The 18,692-nt window shown below is 44.6% G+C and overlaps 2 protein-coding genes across 2 annotated transcripts; one reads left to right on the top strand and one right to left on the bottom strand.

Annotated features, from left to right (window-relative positions):
* Window positions 1-15,595: 15,595 nt before the first annotated feature.
* On the top strand, window positions 15,596-16,611 carry LOC128708725 (survival motor neuron protein). Its single transcript, XM_053803705.1, has 2 exons — window positions 15,596-15,619; window positions 15,694-16,611. The coding sequence occupies exons 1-2, from the start codon at window positions 15,596-15,598 to the stop codon at window positions 16,609-16,611; spliced, it is 942 nt and encodes a 313-aa protein (XP_053659680.1).
* Window positions 16,612-17,038: 427 nt separating this feature from the next.
* On the bottom strand, window positions 17,039-18,510 carry LOC128707820 (katanin p60 ATPase-containing subunit A-like 2). The gene is made up of 2 exons (XM_053802777.1): window positions 18,499-18,510; window positions 17,039-18,430 (listed from the first exon to the last, which is right to left on the bottom strand). Exons 1-2 carry the CDS (start codon window positions 18,508-18,510, stop codon window positions 17,039-17,041), a joined length of 1,404 nt encoding a protein of 467 aa, XP_053658752.1.
* Window positions 18,511-18,692: the final 182 nt, after the last annotated feature.

The raw sequence follows: 18,692 nt of genomic DNA, 5'->3' as shown, positions 1-18,692 counted from the left end.
CCATTTGAGCGCTAGGAAACATGAAGAAACGAAACGAAAAAAAAAGTATAACCGGCTCAAATGGAGCGCATCGTGTAACATACGCACACCACGGGGTGGAGGCGAGCAAACTGTCACGCAATTCACGGAAAAATCGCACGCATGTTTTACCGTGCGCAACTGACCATCGCGATGCAATTGGAGTGTGGGAGTGCGCGTTAGGCAGTAGTCCCCATTGCATCTCTTGCTAGGCCGGCAAGTGCAGTATATTTCCTTTATTCTTTGTAGTGTTTTTTTTTTCGAAGAAAGGCGTCTCCTTAAAGTTCGAGAAGGGTGAAAATGGTTTTAAAGCTTTTGAATAAGCAGACAACTTGAAACAAAAATCAACAATATTAAAAAAATCTTCATGAGATATTAATAAAGGAAGTCTGAATTATAAACTAGACAGAACTTACCATCTCGACTATTCTTCCCCTGTTTCATCGGCACAACAACCTCAAGAGGTTAGTTCTGCGTACGAAGAATTGGTCCGGATGGGATTTTGATCCGGTCCGTTCGTTGGAAGACCATCATGCCACCGAGCCAACGCAACGAATTTAACAGTACGAGGAACAAATTTATCTCTAGGATATTTAAATATCGTCTATATCAACATTGTTATATTATGTTCGTTCATGTTCCAAGTTTTCCTGATGTCCCAATGCTGAGTAACAATTTCTTGAATTAGAAGATGCTGTTAGGAAAAGCCTATGTGTGAATTGGGTCTTACCGATATATTTTATAAGCCAACATTAATTTGTACATTTTCCAACGTTGTCCTCAAAAACAAAACAAGAAATTTCCACCTATACTTTCACGAAAGAATTCAAAACTCATGTGCCGGAAAAAGGGAAAAGCTTTTCCAGTACAAAACAGTTTTCCGTTCCATTCGCTTTCGTTTGAAACTTTAACCCCCCAAATCCAAAACGGATGAAAAAGCTATCAACCTGTCTCGGAACAAGGAAAAGTTACGGAGATTTCCTCCGATATGTCTTCACCTGCCGTTCGCTGGGTGCGCGCACCCATGCCCCATCCCAGTGCCGTATGGAAAATGATGCTGGCGGGTGTTACTTTCACGCACGCGAAGGGTTGCTCGCTCGGCCGACCGGCGTAACATGTTAGCGCGCGTAATGGCCAACTCTCGCGACCGGGGGTTTTGACTCGATTTTAGCAATCCTTTAGCCAAACCTGGGGCGGAGCTCGGACCATCCATATTTCGATGTCGTAAAACTCAGATCACCCTTGCAAACACGGAAAAAACGGGGGTTGATTGTTGAAGGTGGAGGTGAACAAAACGAAAAGTGAAACGACAAAAATGGGAACCGAACTGATTCTGCTTGCCCGAACAGTGCGTCGCCGGCAGTGAAGTGAATTGCAGTCGAGCAAAAAAAAAAGGGAAAATCGTACATTAAACATATTTCCGGTGGGATTGAGTTCACACGAGGCATTGAAAATGCGACTAAATGGTAGCACCTGAACCGTGTCGTCGGTGCCCCGTCGCAAGCAGAAGAGCAGTAACTACGCACAGGGCAGGCGGAGGGGGGTGGGGGGGGGGGGGTGCAAAATAGAAACGACAGCAGGAGAAGAGTAAAATTAAGGGCAACCACCAGTACAAGTACCAAACCCGGGAAACAATAATTTCTATCGATGCGAAAACAATGGCGATGCTGGAAATATGTGGACAAAAATGCGTCTGAGGGTGTGTGTGTGTGTGTTCATAGGGGTGGGTGGAAAAGTTTTCTCCCCGTAGTGCATTTTCTCCGCCTTTGGAAGGATGCTGACGTTAGCCTACCGTTTGCCATGCCGCTCAAATTCCTTTCTTGCAGTCGGATTTTCAATTCTTTGTTGTATTTTTTCCCCCCCGAACCGACAATCGGACGCTTCCGAGAAGAAAAAGTGTGTGCTCCCATTTCGCAAACGCCCATTCTTTCTGGTCCCATTAGGCCGAAGCAAAGGAAAACTGCGTATGCTGCGCCAGGGGGGAAAAACCATTGCAGGGCCGTTTAACAATCGTTTTCGAAACTCGTAAAACTCAAATCTGATTAGATGCGATTGCATTTGGCTATTGTTTCTCAGCCGCTACGCGCCGTAGTTGAGAGTGAGAGAGATTTTCTGGCATGTTTGCTAAACGGGAGGCAACATCGGTTGACATCTGACCGAATTTAGGCAGTCATCAGCTCATCCTAAAAGGGGGCACCATTAGATGCGTACCAGATACGCCTAAATCCCACGAGATGGTTACCTTTCGCATGCCAGGGCATTTGTTTGCCATTGCACTAGCCGATCGTGTACGGAAGCCCGAAGCCCAATCGTCCTTTGCCGCCTGTCCCATGGTCTCACGATGCATGAAGGGTCCGAAACGATTTCATCCGTTATTTTCCGCAAATCTTTCTACAGACTTCCCAGGCAGCGCAACGGGTTCGTTCCTCGCTGACCGGGGCATCGTTGGCATCTTGATTAATTAAAAGCATGTTGAACGAGGCACGAAGCAACAAGACCCAGCATGACAACAGCATTTAGTCTGGTAACAGCAACATACGCTACCAGTAGTTTGCCACTGAGCATTAACCCAAACCGTCAGTGAAACGCACTCGTGGCGGCGCGCATGCCGGGGGAAGTGTTGGGAAAGGTAATTTTCACTCGCATGAAGCCCATCGCTCCGGAACCATTCCGGACCGTTCCGCACCGGAAGTGGCTAACGAAGGTGACATTAAAAATGCGTTTTTGTGCTCGTTGGCATGTGTGCTTGCTTTTCTTCCACGCGTCATCGCGAAATTTTTATTGCCCATTAAAGGGAGCAAATGCGGTGACAAAGTTCTGCTAGTGGCGCACGGTATGGCATCATGACGAAAGAAAACAAAAAATCCCGGTTCACTGTCTACTTGGGAAAGTTTTCCCCGGTTCGTCACTTGCCGCGACATCAAGTCTTTTGAATCTTTCGACCGCGTTTAAAGGGTATGAAGGGTTGGAAAGGGAGAAATTAAACCCAAACAAATTAGTTGATTAATTATTTAGAAATTTGCATGTGCAATACATTTTTTTATCTCTAAAACATTTTCAGTTAACTTAATTAAAGTAAATAAAAGTAATCCGACACAAATCATGGTTAACAAAATGCTTTGTTCTACCATCAAATCCACTACTTTCACTCACACGAATCATCATAGCTAAAGGTTAAATATCATGCCAAAATCAGCTAGAATATGGCTTCAATATGTCTTGCGCACCGTGATACGGAAACGGTTCGTTTCAGTCGAGCTCGACGCTCAATCACGCGCGGTTGGTAAATTACAGCTCATCCTGTAACACGATGATTTATGGTGTCATATGATTTTGAAAACCATCCGTCCCCGTCCGTCATACAATTCCAGCAAATTCCCCCGACCTGTCCTTGATAGACGCTTCTTCCTTTCCCCCAGCCGTTTATTGCTCTCGTGCTGGGCGATCCGTCCAGTGCGCTTGAAGATGAAAGCTCACGCTCGCGGTGATCGATTCGATTTCGTTTGTTCAATTTACCATCTGAACTTTCGCTGTCCGAAACCGGACCGTTTCGCGTGCCTGCCCGCTGACCGGTGTAAAGGTTACGCGGGTTTCGATTAACTAAAATAAAATGCAAACTCGCAACGAGCCCTGCTGCTTAGAAGAAAAAAAGCGCCAATCGGATGGGCGTTGATGGGGCGCGGGTGAGGTATAATTTTCACACTTTTCCACACGATCTGACCCGCGCGATCACTTTTGGGGGGCACATTGCGCTCCCAGCGGTGGTTGGATTGTTGATTTTCGACGCGACTTTGCTGGCCTCGTGCGATTGTTTTTCCGCTCCACGCCAAGCGCCCGTCATCGTGAAATGTGAAATGAAATTGCATTGCACCGCGGCAGTGCAGTGAAACAAAATAAAACAATCGCGAGCCAAGCTGTGCGGCAGCATTTGCAGCCAGGGCAAGGCAGAACCACACACGGTTCTCCGAGCGCGCGCGTGGTATTATTGCTCGGTTTTGCCATAAACAATCCGATTGCACCATCGCGACGCCGCTTGGATTGAGGCATGTTGAAAACGATGGCACTCATGGTGATGATCGTCTGTGCCTTCACAGCTTGTTTTGTTTGCGTGGAGGTAATTTGATCGGAAAATGGCTTTATTAGGCAAAAAAAAACGAACTTAATTGCATAAACCGGGCCTGGTCCAGCTTAGGACGGCCGTGGGTGATGGAAATTGAATATCAGGCACAGTGGGGGTGGTGGTGAGTTTTTAATGATTAAGAGATGTACGGAATCACCATCAAAAGAGGATGAAACGATGTATGACGAATGAATTAATTAACGATACGTTTTTTTAAAAAGAGATTTCATACAATTCTATCGACCATAAGGAAGAAAAGTTCCCTTTAAATAAATCTCCCTAAGTAGTTCCCGCAACTTAATGCTCAATAAAACCTAACAAATGTTATATTTCACTTAACAAAAAACACTTTTTAGACATTATTCATATTAACAATTCGCGTTAATTTAAAACAAAAGTAGTATGAAGGTTTGCAACACTTATTCAACAATCCACAACGAAATAGAGTCACAAAAATGAAACAATTCGAATAACATTTCAAAGCTGTGTAATTTCGCATCGTTTCCTTCCGTTGCGCTTTCAAAGTCAACACTTTTTTCTTACTGGGCGGGGGGCGGTGTGGTTTTCAACCATTTCGGTTCAGTGCGCGTGTGTCTTTTTCGGTGAAACATGATGTGATCTTAAAACAAAAAAAAAGGGCAAAATAAGCGCAACACTCCGTGTCGAATCCATAATGCTCGGCAGGCACATCCCATCGGTAACCGCCGCGTGGTGTGTGCTCGCTCGCCCAACACTGATTTACTTTTGTGGCCGTTCCGGTGAAAATTTCCTGCCATTCCTTAAGGGGTGACCTTAAGCGGTGGTGGGCAAAGAGTCGTCGTCTATTGCGTCGTCGTGTGGTTACGGTTTTTTGTTTTGTTTTTAGCAAGAATAAGCGCAAATCACGCTGTAAACGATGGTTCTAATTGATGTCAGTCACAGCAGGCATGGACCCGCCTTTCGTACGTTTTTCGAGCCATTCTAAAGTTGGGTGGTACAATTCAGCGCCAACTGGCGGGATGCTTCGGTTGGCGTATAAACCGAAAGCGCCAGAGCGGAAGAAAGCTCCGGATGCGTCAGCGAACCGCGGCTCCACCACTCAAGATGCTTACCGGAAGCCGGGGGGGTTGTAAATTGTGGCCTGGCAGAGGGTGGCGTTTCACCTCCAAGCGTCTTGAGACCGGGTAAAATGGTAACAACATTGGCCGACAAACCAAGCCGACCCGGAGTGTGGGACACCGACACCGACGAATAAGGTGTGGATGGGAGGGATGTTGCACCATTCGGGTAAAGGAAGTATGGTTCACCAAATTTTGCCACATGCTTGGCACATGGCTCGTTCGGTGTCCATGAAGCGGGTTAATGGAAAATGAATGTTTGACCATTGACGCCATCCATCAGCGGGAGTTGCCGTGTGATGGCGGGTAATCGGATGCCACAAAACCACAATACCGCACTCGAGTCTGGTTGTGTTGGGAGGTGGTGGTAGCCACACATCTTGACACATAAAGCAGATGCAGCTGCAATATTGCAATACCATTTCCTGGGATAATTACTTTGCCCTATGTTAATCAACGTTTTTTTTGTCTGTTCCGATGTAAAACTGTAGATTCTCATCATTAAACACAGCCGTTGGCCATAGGTCATACATAAATTATGCTAATAATTACTTCAACGCTCTTATTTCATTTAAGGTTTAATAAAGAAAGATAGTTTCCTGTGATTATTTCGTTCTTCATTTTTTATATTCTATCTAATTGGGCTTTATTTTAATGACATGGCATTAAATAGCTTGAAGTGCCTCATGGAAGTCTATTGGACCAGCAACCAGACAGAGTCTTTTGATGGGCTCCAATTTGACGATGTAATTGCAATAAATATTAGGACAAAGACTGAACGAAGTATTTGAAACCAATAGATATACCAAACATACTAAAATTCTTCCATCGTGACGTACAGAGTAAAATACTGAGGCCATATTTCAATATACAGAAGGTTCTGATACAGAAGGCTAGGGGCGGCTCGGTGGTGTATTGGTAGCAGCGCCAGTCTCCACACGAACGGACTGGTTCAAAATCCCATCCCAAGACTGACAAGCTACGGGTAAACAAAGTCAAAAAAAAAGCCAGAAATGGAAGGCCCGGCCCCCAGACCTCTTGAGGTTGTTGTGCCGATAAAGAAGGTCCTGAAGGTATTGAAGATGGAGATCGGTATAAAAAGTATAAATCTGGAATAGAAGTAGTACAACACTCTGCTAAGTTTCCAAAAATACCCAGTCAGAAAAATTTATTATATTAAATATAATAAGCCGATAGTATATTATTGAGGACAGCGCTACACTGGATCGAACTCCATGGACATATGGCATGGTCCCATCACAATAGTTCTTTTTGCATCAGCATCACTCTCAAGTGTCCACTGCACACGGTTAGAGCTAGATCAATCTAGGTATCCCAACTCTATCGGCCACCCTAAACAGACCCATGCACATATCTAGCAAACAAACAACAAACACTCCACAATACACTGGCATTGAGCGGCCACTCCAAGCACAAACGCGCAAAAAATCGCTTACCAACCTTTGGCAGACAATTGTTTTGCAGATTTTACCCACGCCACGCGGGGGTGCAGGTGGAATATTCGCGCTGTAAAATATGCCCACAGCACGGTAGCAACGTTCTGATTTGGGGTTGGAAAACTGAACACTGGGCAGGTCATTTCCCTGGTCCGTTACACTTCCCTGCACGTGTAACGGGCCAGGCGAATGAAACATTCTAAAAGTTCACCGTGAGGCGGGTGGACGGCAAGGCTAAGGGCTTGTGTTTTGCCACGAAACAGGTACCAGATGGTCCGATATCAGTTCGCTCTGGCATCGTCCCGCTCGTTCCACTCACTACGCGGGCGCGTACGGGTGAAGGAGCGAAGGAGCGCTTGGAGCGCGGAAACGGATGGACTGCCATCTGACGATCGTACTACCGGGGGGATGGGCTCCAAAATCACACACAAATATTCTACCATCAAGCCGTAAAATGCATACATTTGTGACTAATGCCCTGGGCGCAGATACCGTTCCTGGGGGGGAGCGCCACACAACGCCGCTGTAAAAGCAATTCTACTGCAGCGACCAATTGGGCTAATTCTACGCATATTTCTATGGTCCATTTGTTACGCATCGTCGCACACACGGTTTCGGAACCGAAGCCAGACGTCGCGAATGGTGACGGTGGCAAATGGGCCTGAGGTCCCGCACAGGTGTGACAAAAACGTACGAATCGTATTGGTACAGATGGCGAACCCTAATGAAGCGATGCAGCACTAAGCGCACTAGTCAAAATCTAACGCTTTGTGAAATATACTTCCATAGTTCCGGCCGATAATGAGCATCGAAGATTTCTTTTATATTGTAAAATAAATTGGGGTATTACGTTTTCAGTAGTTTTGAAATGAACAAGCAATCTTCTTGAATTAAGCAAATAAATAAATCTGCTGTACAGATGAGAACAAACGTTACATTTTAAAATTATTAAAATAACACACACAACACATTTATACAATTTTTACAAAACACTTATCAAACTCGAAATACTTATCTTAATTTATAATCTTACCTATAAATAAGTTTTGACGACATCGTTTACTTGTTTGCTTTGAAAAGTCAATTATCCTGGTGTCAAACTTAAAGCAGCCAGCTAAGTGCGCAATGGAGATTTGAACCCAGTCCGGGCATGTTAGTAAGGTTAACGGCATTACCTTCTCGGCTATCCTATACACTTACTAGCAGTAGGTTATAACTCTACCACATTCAAGATTGGCATTTCATTGCATAAGCCATGCACATTATTTGAAATTTAACCATTTTATAATTGTAAGTTAAATCAGTGTCTTCTTCTAGGATATGATGAATTATGTGTTATGACATAATATCATCGTTGAAAGTAGCTTAATATTTCCGATAAAGTTGACCGGAGATGTTTTGTTGTTAATATGTGTGGCAATTTCCGCAACACACTTCATCACTATGCCATGATTTATCTTGTGTAAAATGATACGATCCGATGGAACAATAACCACCCAGGTGACCTTTACAGGACGGTATAAGCGCAAGTGACACATAACCGGCGGAAAAGTGAACCCACTGCTCAATAGCATGTATTATTCACAGGATAGATTTCCAATTTCGGCCATTTTACCAGCACCATGCTTTGCCATTCATCGAGCGACGGGCAGGAACGATTGACCACCCAGTACGACGCGAAGGTCAATTAGATCGGATGACAACATAAGCGCCGGAAATTGATCGTACCCCGTGTGTACGCATGGATAATGCGTTCTCACGAGCTTGTGTGCCATTTTTCCCTTCCACCATTTGGCGATTCTCGAAAGTGCAAACAACCTGTACACGCGGGTGTGTAATATGTCCAGTGGGAGGGCACACGGTTTGAAGCATAATTGTCAAAAAAACGACACCCAGTCCGAACAATTACCAACGGTTTCAGGGTTCTGGTATGCCCCATGGCGCACGTACGGGAAAAAGTGAACTGGAATCGTTTGGCAACAATTGAAATTCCGATCCCAGGCGCAGAAGGTTTAAGTATGGCGCAAAACAACCGTGCGCGGTGTGGCTGCCAGGAGGGGGGAAATAATGTTGTAGTGTTCGTTCTTTTATTTCACATTCATGTTCTGTGCCTGTTTACAGCTTAACATAGAATTGTTTTACCATCTGGGCGAGAAAACAAAACGCACAACAACACACACCCCAAATCACTTCTGTGTGAAAATTGTAACGTTTTGGGTGATTCCGGTTGTTCTGGGCGGAAATCGGAAATCGCCTTTAGACGAGGGAACCGCCACCGCCTTCGACTCCACACAGCCACCATCAAGAGCAATGAAAACGTGTAACTTTGAGGCGAAAACAGCAAAGCCACTGCGAATAGAACACTAGACTGCCCAACGGCACCATAACGGAGCAATTCGGAAAGAAAATCGATCGCGAACAGAAGAACATCGTATCGAACTCCAGGGTGAGGGTGAACGCCACGGTGAAAGGTATTAATTGAAAAGCAACTGTACTTGCCTCCGGGCAGATGTTACGGATAAAATATTAAATCAATAAACTCCGTTCTGGTGCGTCAATGGTTTGCAGGGAGCTGCTCCGGTGGAAGATCATGCCGGTCCGATCTACCGAACGTGTTCATTTTTAACATGATCGACAGCGTTTGGGGCAGAATTATCTTCCATCCGTGATGGAGGTAGATCCCGTACGAGAACACTTTGCTGGATGATCTGACAGAATGGTCTGGATCTGGTGTGTCCATTAATCATAACCCTTTTTCTTCCCATACCCCTACTCATTCCGTGCCGCGTGATCGTTAATTAAAGCATAACGAAAAGATTGTAGAACGCAGACAACGACGAATGGGTACCGTTTGAACGTAAAAAATTGGGAGAAAGGTTTTTGGTGTTTGTTTTTGGGGGGAATGATCATGTGTTTGTTGGAAGTTTACAAGAACATAGCACACTATACTATGCGTTATTTTAATTGCACTTAAACAATTTTAGTCGGTGGAATGGTTCATCTTTCGTTACAAATCTTCTTGGTGTCTCATGAATTCCATGAAATTTACCATGAGACAATTGAAGGATTTTTATGTTAAAATATTCTACAATTAATCTAAAACTTCGCTAAAATCAAAAACATTTTAGACAGTTTGGACCGTAACTCATTACAACCCCAAGAGATCAATCAAGTTTTTGTCGGGATTTTCCCCGACTGAGAAAGTCACACTAGCGGAATAGATTTAAATAAGCAATAACAAGAGAAACATTTTAAATAAATACTTGTTTTTTTTTTGCATGATCGGAACGTGAGTGTGTTCCGTACCGTTAGTTGCGCAAACAAATCGTCACTGTTCGCCAACCAATGGTGCCAACAATTCAGGCGCTGCCGGTACCGGCTGATCATCGGGCTGGAAACGGCCAGTTGACCAACGAAAACGCCAGCCAATGCCGGCCATTTGCACACATGCAGCCGGGCAGCTGCATATGCGGGCTAAGGCGCCTTGGGGGGAAAGGTTCCGTCGAATGATGTGCGCGTTGCTTGCGCTCTGATTCGTTCATTCTTCGCAAGTCTGCGCCAGCAGTAGCGCCGGTATGGTTATCTGGCGTGCACGGATGCTCATAAATCATAGACCGTTCGGAAAAATGGGCTACCGTTTCGCGGTTGGTATGTGGCGAGTGTTTTCCTGGTGGAAAACTGTGTCCGCCTGCTCTCGATAGTCGCCGGACTGAGGAGAGCTAACTGTTCGGCTATGGGACATAGAAGCTGGGGCGACTGTCCAAGCGTACCTGTATAGACAATATTGGTACCAACGTGACATTGAATAATTATCATCCCGCAATTTGGTTTACAAAATGTGAGCATTCGGCTGGAATGTGCCAACTTCTTTACAATAAATCTGTTCGCCTGTCATGACAAATAGTTGCAATATCTAAACCGTCGCATTAACATCAGTTTCAAGGTTTTTTTCCAGATCGTTGAATGATGTAAAGAATCTGCTTTAGATCGACCAAAACAAGCGTAAACGCTGCAGTTTTAAAATTTAATATTTGTACAACGAAAAATAAACAAATGCATTTAGTCGCCTATTTACAGTCAAGCGAACGAGCCGAATTTGACCGATGTTCGTAAAAGCAACTGAACGAAGGTGATCAAATTGTGACATTGATTTTCTCCGTTCACCTCGAACAATTTGCACCAAAAGGAAGTTGAAACCACAATGAAAAAAAAAGAAACAACATCAAACAAAATAAAACATGCAACAGACACGGTAGAATACACAGAAACCATCGAACCGTAACATACGTAAAGGCTCGAGAGAGAGAGAAAAAAATGCACGTACAAAACCAAAGGTTGAAAGAAAATTGTTACAACAAGATAGCCGACCACATTCCTTCCCTTAATTTTGGGCAGACACTTGAAAGGGAAAAATTGTCCCCAAATTACCAACCCACTCGAAGGGAACATTAACAAAAAAAAACCCCTGAAAAGCCCCAAGATAGATACCGACCTTAAAAATACACCTCATAACCTACAAAAAAACTGTGTTTCGTATTTCGTTCTGTTTGGTGGCACTTACTTTTTGATCCATTCAAGCAGTCCCATCTTGGGCCGCCCCGTTCGCCGAATGCCGAATTGTCGAATTGGTTGATGCTCCTCGAACCACCTCTACCCACGTGTCACACTACACGTGTTCCGCGGCTGTTCCGTTTCCGGCGTGTGGCGTGTGTAATCACCGATTTAAGAAACAAAAAAACACTTCAAAGCTGGCCGGAGGGTCTAAGATGTGGGTCACTGCATAGATCCGATCCGTTTGCGACGTTCTTTCTGCTGCTTCCACCCTCTTTTCACCGAATGTTCCGCAGCAGCCGGACAGCTTTGTTTGGGAAAGTGAAAATGATGCACGCACTTAAAAATTATTTCCAAATTAGATTTCCTGCCGGAATTTTCAACGTATTTGTCCGCGGGGAAATGTAATCGGCTTCAAAGTGTTTTAAATTATCTCGACTTGGGTGTTTTTCACTTTCTTGCTGTGTACAGAATTTGACACAATAAGTTAACGAATTAATGTAATGAAAATTCAAAAACATACTTCTATTCCACACTATTTCTGTGCCTTATCTATTTGTCTAAAACTACTTTTTCTATCTTAATGTTATAGCACGACGTTAAAAATTAAAACTATGCATAAAATCCCGATTCCTTGGGAATTCATGAATTTTTGAACATTTCTTTTGAGGATTCACGAATCTGGACGAATTTGTCATTCTTTGAGAATTGATGAATTTTCAGAACAGAGCATCAGAGTCATTCACTATGTTAAAAGATACATTCGAATTTACCCAGCACTAGAGTTTCCTTTGACTGAATTTATTCTTTACATTACTTCTTTTCCTTTTGTTTATCTTTAATTCTTGTTGTTTTTTCTTATCGGCTTATTAAATGTTTAGTAGACCATTCGTATTGTCTGTCGTAACTATGGAAGTGTCATTTCAGATAGGTTCTGATCCTACAATCCTTTTAATATTTGACCGATAGGTCACCGCAAGATCAAAAAGGCAGTAAAACACCAGCACCGAAACAAACGGCATGTAATTGGCATTTTTCCGCGCTCTGGACGATGATCGACAACATCGGCTCTTCACGTTAGCCATATTAATATTGGATAATTGTAGACCATTTCCATGTTGTTTTGGAGATTTTGGTACACACGCATATATGTGCGTGTGTGTGTGTATTTTCCGCTTAAAAAACGTACGTGTGTGCGAATGCGATGCTATTTAACGTGGAATCACAGAGAGCAGCGTGGATGAAAACGAGCCGGAACAAGCTTTCGGTTTCGGCCCTAAAATGATCGCGGACAGACGGAACGTGTGTCGGACGGCTTTAAAAAGTGAAATATAATTGGGGTGCGCGTGTATATACACAGCCAAATCACAACAATGTCCACTTCCTGGTTCGGCCATTTCTACTCCAGCATCTTCACGATCGATCCGATCGCACACACGAGACAAACGCCACACAGAGGAACAGTGGTTAATATCTGTTCAAGGAGGAAACGATCCAAATACCATTTTTCGCTGCAGAGTTTTCTTTTTTGTCCAACAATTCCAGCATTCCCGGCGAGACGGAGGAAAAACGGAATTAAAGGCGGCGGAAAACCGGTGTGCAAAATCTCACTAATGGCAATAAAATATTTTAAATCGAGCAAAACCCCGCGTAATCGATCGCCGTGGGATGATTTGTAGAGAGAGGGAGAGAGAGAGAAATAACCTCCCCGAAATAAATGGTTTGCAAATCAACAAAAAGGCTTCACAAAAGGCCGTGCATCATCGAACGCGAAACGAGATTGCGATTGTATTGAGTAATGGCGGCTACCGATCATCGTCCGTTTTGCATGTTGAAAAGCAACGTATAATGAGACGATTACGAGACAGTTGGGAATGAAGATGATGCTGGTGTTAATTAAACAGGTGAGCAGGATTTAGCGCGTATGATATACGCAGGTTTGCGAATTTATAGCGCTGTTGACAGACGCACTCAAATGCTAATCAAACGATCATGACGGATAAAAACAGCGTCTGCCGGCAGAAGAACTATGATACTGTTCTATTGGATTTTATTTTAACTACGCTCAGGAAACTCAAACGATATTAGCCGGTATTTATAGATCACTCTGCAGATTTGTTCTTTCACGCGCACTGTCACTGAGTTCATCCAAAATGCGAATCTTTTCATCTGCATCTACACAAAATTGTTAACCTACAAAGGACTACTGAATTCTAAAGTAACACTATACTCTCTTAAATCACACACAAGTAGCCATTCTACTATAATTAAATTAATTTATCTCACACACGCACTGCTATTACACGCCGGGAGCACTGAACACCTGACAGCCAAGGATGATCGAATCGTTTCCCGGCACACACATTCAACCGAACGCGCACAGCTAAACACGCACACACTGTTACGCACTTCGAAGCCTTTTCGCTGCACGCTCTTCTCCGTTGGGCTGCGCGGCTCTGTTCCGGTGCGGCCAGCAGTCGTACGGCGAATGGCGCCAGGCTGATGGTTGCGATCGCTCGGCACCTGCACTTTTTCACTACCACCTGTGCGCTTCGTGTAGCCTTCTCGATTGCTTACGCAGTTCTGTCGTCGCATGGTATACCGTTGCCTAGCAACGTTTGTTATTTCCACTTTGGTGGCTGTGGCGGTGTGTGCGTGATCTTCTTTGTCTTCCTGGCGAATGTAGCGGTGCGGGAAAACAATGTTGTGCATGGAACGAATAGAAGTTTCATTGTAGCTTTGAGTTTTATTTCAAATTTAGTTTTTACTATTTAAAATTTATAACTAATTTTATACAAGTGTATAAGGAATAGTTGTTAAAATACACTTTGAAAACTAAATAATTGGCACAAAGAATTATTTCAATTGTGCAGCAGAGTTATATTGTTTAAAGGTAGGATTTATCACACTATCAGACTAATTGCTTAGGAATTCCTCCAACAATCGAATGTATGGCCATTCTGATTGTATATTTCTCATATTACGCGTATCACAATCACTCTTACTTTTCACATGGCAAGAACCAGCGCCTGGACACAACGCTATCCAATTTCCATCGCTCTTCTCACGATCTTCGATCTGCGGTGCGCACTCTTTACTTTGGGAGGGTGATTTAATGCTTTCACGAATCAAAACTTCTTGGCCCTTGAGATGTTTTACCAGACGAAACAGATGGAGCAGCAATTGATTGAGTCGAGTGGAATTGAATCGAGTCGAGTTTGAATAGAAAACTTTGGGGGCCCGTTTTTTCATTTAAGCAACAATAATTTTAGTCTAGTCCGTATGCAAAACTATCTATTAATATGAACGTTTTCAGTTCAAATTACAAATCAATCAAGCTCCACATACGCTAGCTCGGGTATGGTTCAAAATAAAACTTCCGTGTGAATGACTAGCTTACATGCTATCCATTCGTTCTGAACACATTAAGACATATTTCCACAAAATATTTACGGATAATTAATGTTTTCCTACTTTCATTCCTAATGCATGTTTCTTTCATGTAAAAAAAAACATCACAAAGCTTACTAGTTGTGAACAAGATCTTCTGATTGTGTGTTTGAATGCAATTCTTGCCATTGCATGTTGCAAGCGACTTCGAGAAGTTTAGCGGTAAATGTGAAGTGCTTTTCCGTTAGTGTGATACGTGATCTGTCCCAGTTTTTGATGTACCGTGCAGTTTTGTGCAGCGAGGGGATGATAGAATAACATGATTTAATTAACGAGAACAATGTGTTCTTTTGCACGGAAGTCACACGAATGAAATGTGGGCCAAGAATGTTCTTGCACGGGCTTTGCGTAATGCAAATGAGCGCTGTGTTTGCGGTTCCCTATTCCGTGTTTGATTCCATTTGTTGTATATTGATAAGCGTATGATCGTTTTGATCAGAAGACGAATTCGTTTGAAATCTTCGCGTAAGCTAGAAGAAGAGCAAATCTAGGAAATTTCAACATGAACAGAAACAATTCTTAACAAAATTGTTCAAAATTCAAAATCAAGAATACGATATTTCAATGCAGTGATTTGCAGTTGTTTGTTTGAAACCCCCTATTTATTTAGTTTATCCGAAAAATAAATCTCCAAAATAGCAGAAATATGTTATTTTACCAGAAAAAAAAGGAAATACGTGTTTTTCTTCCCAAATTCAAACCCAAGGAAAAATCACAACGGGCACAGCGGGAAACATTTTGACCAAAAATGCACCCATTTTCGATGTTCGAATTTCGAACATGACACAAGCAAACACAAACAAACAGACGTCAGGCGCTGTATTGCAGGGAAAGTCGCGATATTAAAACACATTAAATAGGGATTATTGTACACAATTCAATTTTATTTACGCAGTTTTACAATGAGCACAAGCGGCAGACATTCGGTATGTAATTGAATTTTCTTGTGTTTCCAAAGGATAACCACAATATTTGCTTTGTTTTCATGCTACCCTTCTAGCAAATGCCGAATGATGTTCCGGAAGCACAAGTGGAAGCAGCATCCGTACCATTAGGCGGTGCGATTGGCCGTGACGATATTTGGGACGACAGTATTATTATCAAAAAGTATGATGCATCATTAGCACTGGTCAAAGCAGAGGTAGCAAAGCGGTTGGCCATGAACACAAACCGGAACGCGCTGGCCGAAGCAGCTGGTTGCAGTGGCATCAAGACTCGTAAACAGCAAAAGAAAGATAGCGATTCAACCGGTGGTGAGGCAACCGTCGGTACGCCGGAACATGAAGAAAAGGGCACGATGGAAATATCGGAACATGAGCAGCCTATGTTCAATGGGCCACGTACAGACACGTTCGAGATTGGCGACTACGTGCGTGCCACCTACGATGACGGAGTGGATTACGAGGGAAAAATCATCGGGTTCGGAAACCAGGGAGATTGTTTAATTCGCTACGTGGGATATAACAACGAGCAGACGGTGCTGCTGGAAGAACTGTTACCATCCTGGGGGAGAAAGGCTCGTCGACAGCAGCGTGTTGAGGCAGCGGAAGCGGAAGCAGCTGCCGCGGACTCTCAGATGGACATAAGCGATGATGAGCGTTTCACAAAGCAGGCGAGCAAGATCAAAATTAACTTCGGACCGAACTTTGGTCGCTCGAGCGTGGGACCAACGACGACCGGGAGGAGTGGGCGCTCGGGAATGTTGGGTCCGAGTATGTCTACCGCGTATATGGTTCCTCCGCCACCACCGATGCCCCCGATGCTGGAAGACGCGGACGATGTGGAGTCGGAGAATCTTTCCGCGATGCTAATGTCTTGGTACATGAGCGGCTATTACACGGGGCTTTACCATGGGCAACGGATGTCTCAGCAGCAGCAACAACAGCATACACAACAGAAGCGAGCAAGACAATCGTAATGGGCGCGATCGTGTGGTGTTCTCTGTTGTGCTTTAGCAGTGCCGAATTGTAGGAAACTATTACCATGTTCCAAGTTCCCGAGCGGAAGAGATTCCTTAAGCCCTTTTGTCAAGTGATAACCTTTGTTGAAGCTGCAACATCGTGTATTTGGTTGTACTTCACATGAAAATGACGTTAAATGACCCAGTCGGAACAGTGTGCTATACTGCTCTGTTACTACTTAATTGCTCTTGCTTCACATACGGGAGGAAAATACGCTCCCGCTCATCACCCAGCTTCAGTTCCACATGAAATCGTGTTTAGTGATTGCTTTAAGTGAATGAATTATAAAAGAAACCCCCATAGCGTGGAAAGAAGAATGAAAATATAATACGTTTGCTATGTTGCTCTGCCAATTGGCGTAAAGAATATCCGTTTTACTCGCGGTCAGTCGACCAACTGTGTTCCGTACCGTTGATTCCAGTCACGATGCTTCTGTGCCAGCTCCACGCATCCGGGACGCAGCTGTTCGAAAGCTTTGCGTAACATCGGAAACTGAAGCTCGTCGTGTTCAGCTCGGCCCGAAACCGTCCGACGATCGGTGATCTTATTTCTCAGCAGCATCATCGATGCTTCCTTGCAGGCGAGTCGTACCTCATCTCCCGTCCAGCCCTCGGACAGGGTGACAATTTGCTGAATCTCCTGCTCCGGCCATGCGGTCACCGTGGGCAGCAGATGTTCGATCAATTCCTTCCGCCCATCGGGTGTGGGTAAATCGACAAGAATTTTGCGCTCAAACCGACGCAAGAAGGCAGGATCGAGTTCCCAGGGTAGGTTGGTGCTCGCCAACAGGAATACCCGGTCCCGTCCATCTGCGGGTGTCGGCTCGTTGGCTGCTGCACTTTCCAACCCATCGATAAGCGAAAGGAACTCGTTCTTGAAACGCTTTGATGCTTCGTGCTCGCGGATTGTATCACGCCGCGATGCCAAACTGTCGAACTCATCGACAAAGATGATCGAAGGTGCGTAAAACTTGGCCACTTCGTACAGTATCCGGATTAGCTTTTCCGATTCGCCGCGCCACTTGGATATCAGCGTGCTGGCCGTGGTGCTGAAGAAGGTCACCGATTCCCGCGTCTCCGAGCACAGGGTGCGTGCCAGCAGGGTTTTGCCCGTTCCCGGTGCACCGTGCAACAGCACGCAGCGCCAGGGTTGCGCTAACCCCACGAACAGTTCTGGATGCTCGAGCGGAGCGATGACACTCTCCTTCAGCACCTTGATCGGACCCGCGAGCCCCTTAATGTTCGACCAGCGTTGGCGTAGGTCCTTGCGGATTAAATCCCTACAGACCTCCTCCGCAAGATCCTTCCATTCGCTGGTGAAATGGTCCTGCAGGCGTACCAACAGCTTCGGATTTGCGTACGGTACGACCGGGGTAGGGCCCTCGGTGTGATCGGTTGGATTGCCCGGCAGATTACCGGGTGTTATGCGCAGTGCCTGCAGTTCATCACCGGCACTGGTGAGCGAATCTGGCTTCAGTGCCGGTGGAGGTGGTTTGCGTCGCGCTCCGGACAGCTTCCGGTGTACCGTTGGCATTGGTCCGACCGATTCGGTGCGCTTCACGATGCGTGGCTGCTTGCCGAACTTGAGCAGAAAGTAACTGCAGAAGTCTTGGTACATCGTGTCAAGATCGATGTTATCGCAAACTTCGTATTCGCTTGTTAAATGCGTCTCGTCGATCAGAGCCTGGCGCGTCTGATGAAGACCCATGGATGATAAGTAGTTCGCCACCAGGTAAAGTATGTTCCGGCGACGTTCGTAAATGCTCCGACGGTCTTGCTGCAATGCAGGAGCAAAACAATTCGTTTTAGCATGAATCTGAAGTCCTTCGCTTGGAATACAATTACCTCGAAAGACATGATAACTTCGTTCACTAATTATACACTGATAATAAGACAGAAGTTCCTAAACTTAATTTTGAACACTCAACTGCATGGAAAAAAACCCCAACTCAAACAAAGCAGATCCTTGAATGGTTCAAACTATCCCGGCAGCTACTTTGTTTGCTGCTCATAGCAACGGAAACTACAAACTTCGTATC

Source organism: Anopheles marshallii, chromosome 2 (assembly GCF_943734725.1).
Source record: "Anopheles marshallii chromosome 2, idAnoMarsDA_429_01, whole genome shotgun sequence".
NCBI classification, from domain to species: domain Eukaryota; kingdom Metazoa; phylum Arthropoda; class Insecta; order Diptera; family Culicidae; genus Anopheles; species Anopheles marshallii.
The sequence above is the reverse complement of the archived record's forward strand: the minus strand, read 5'-3'. Positions and strand labels throughout refer to the sequence as shown.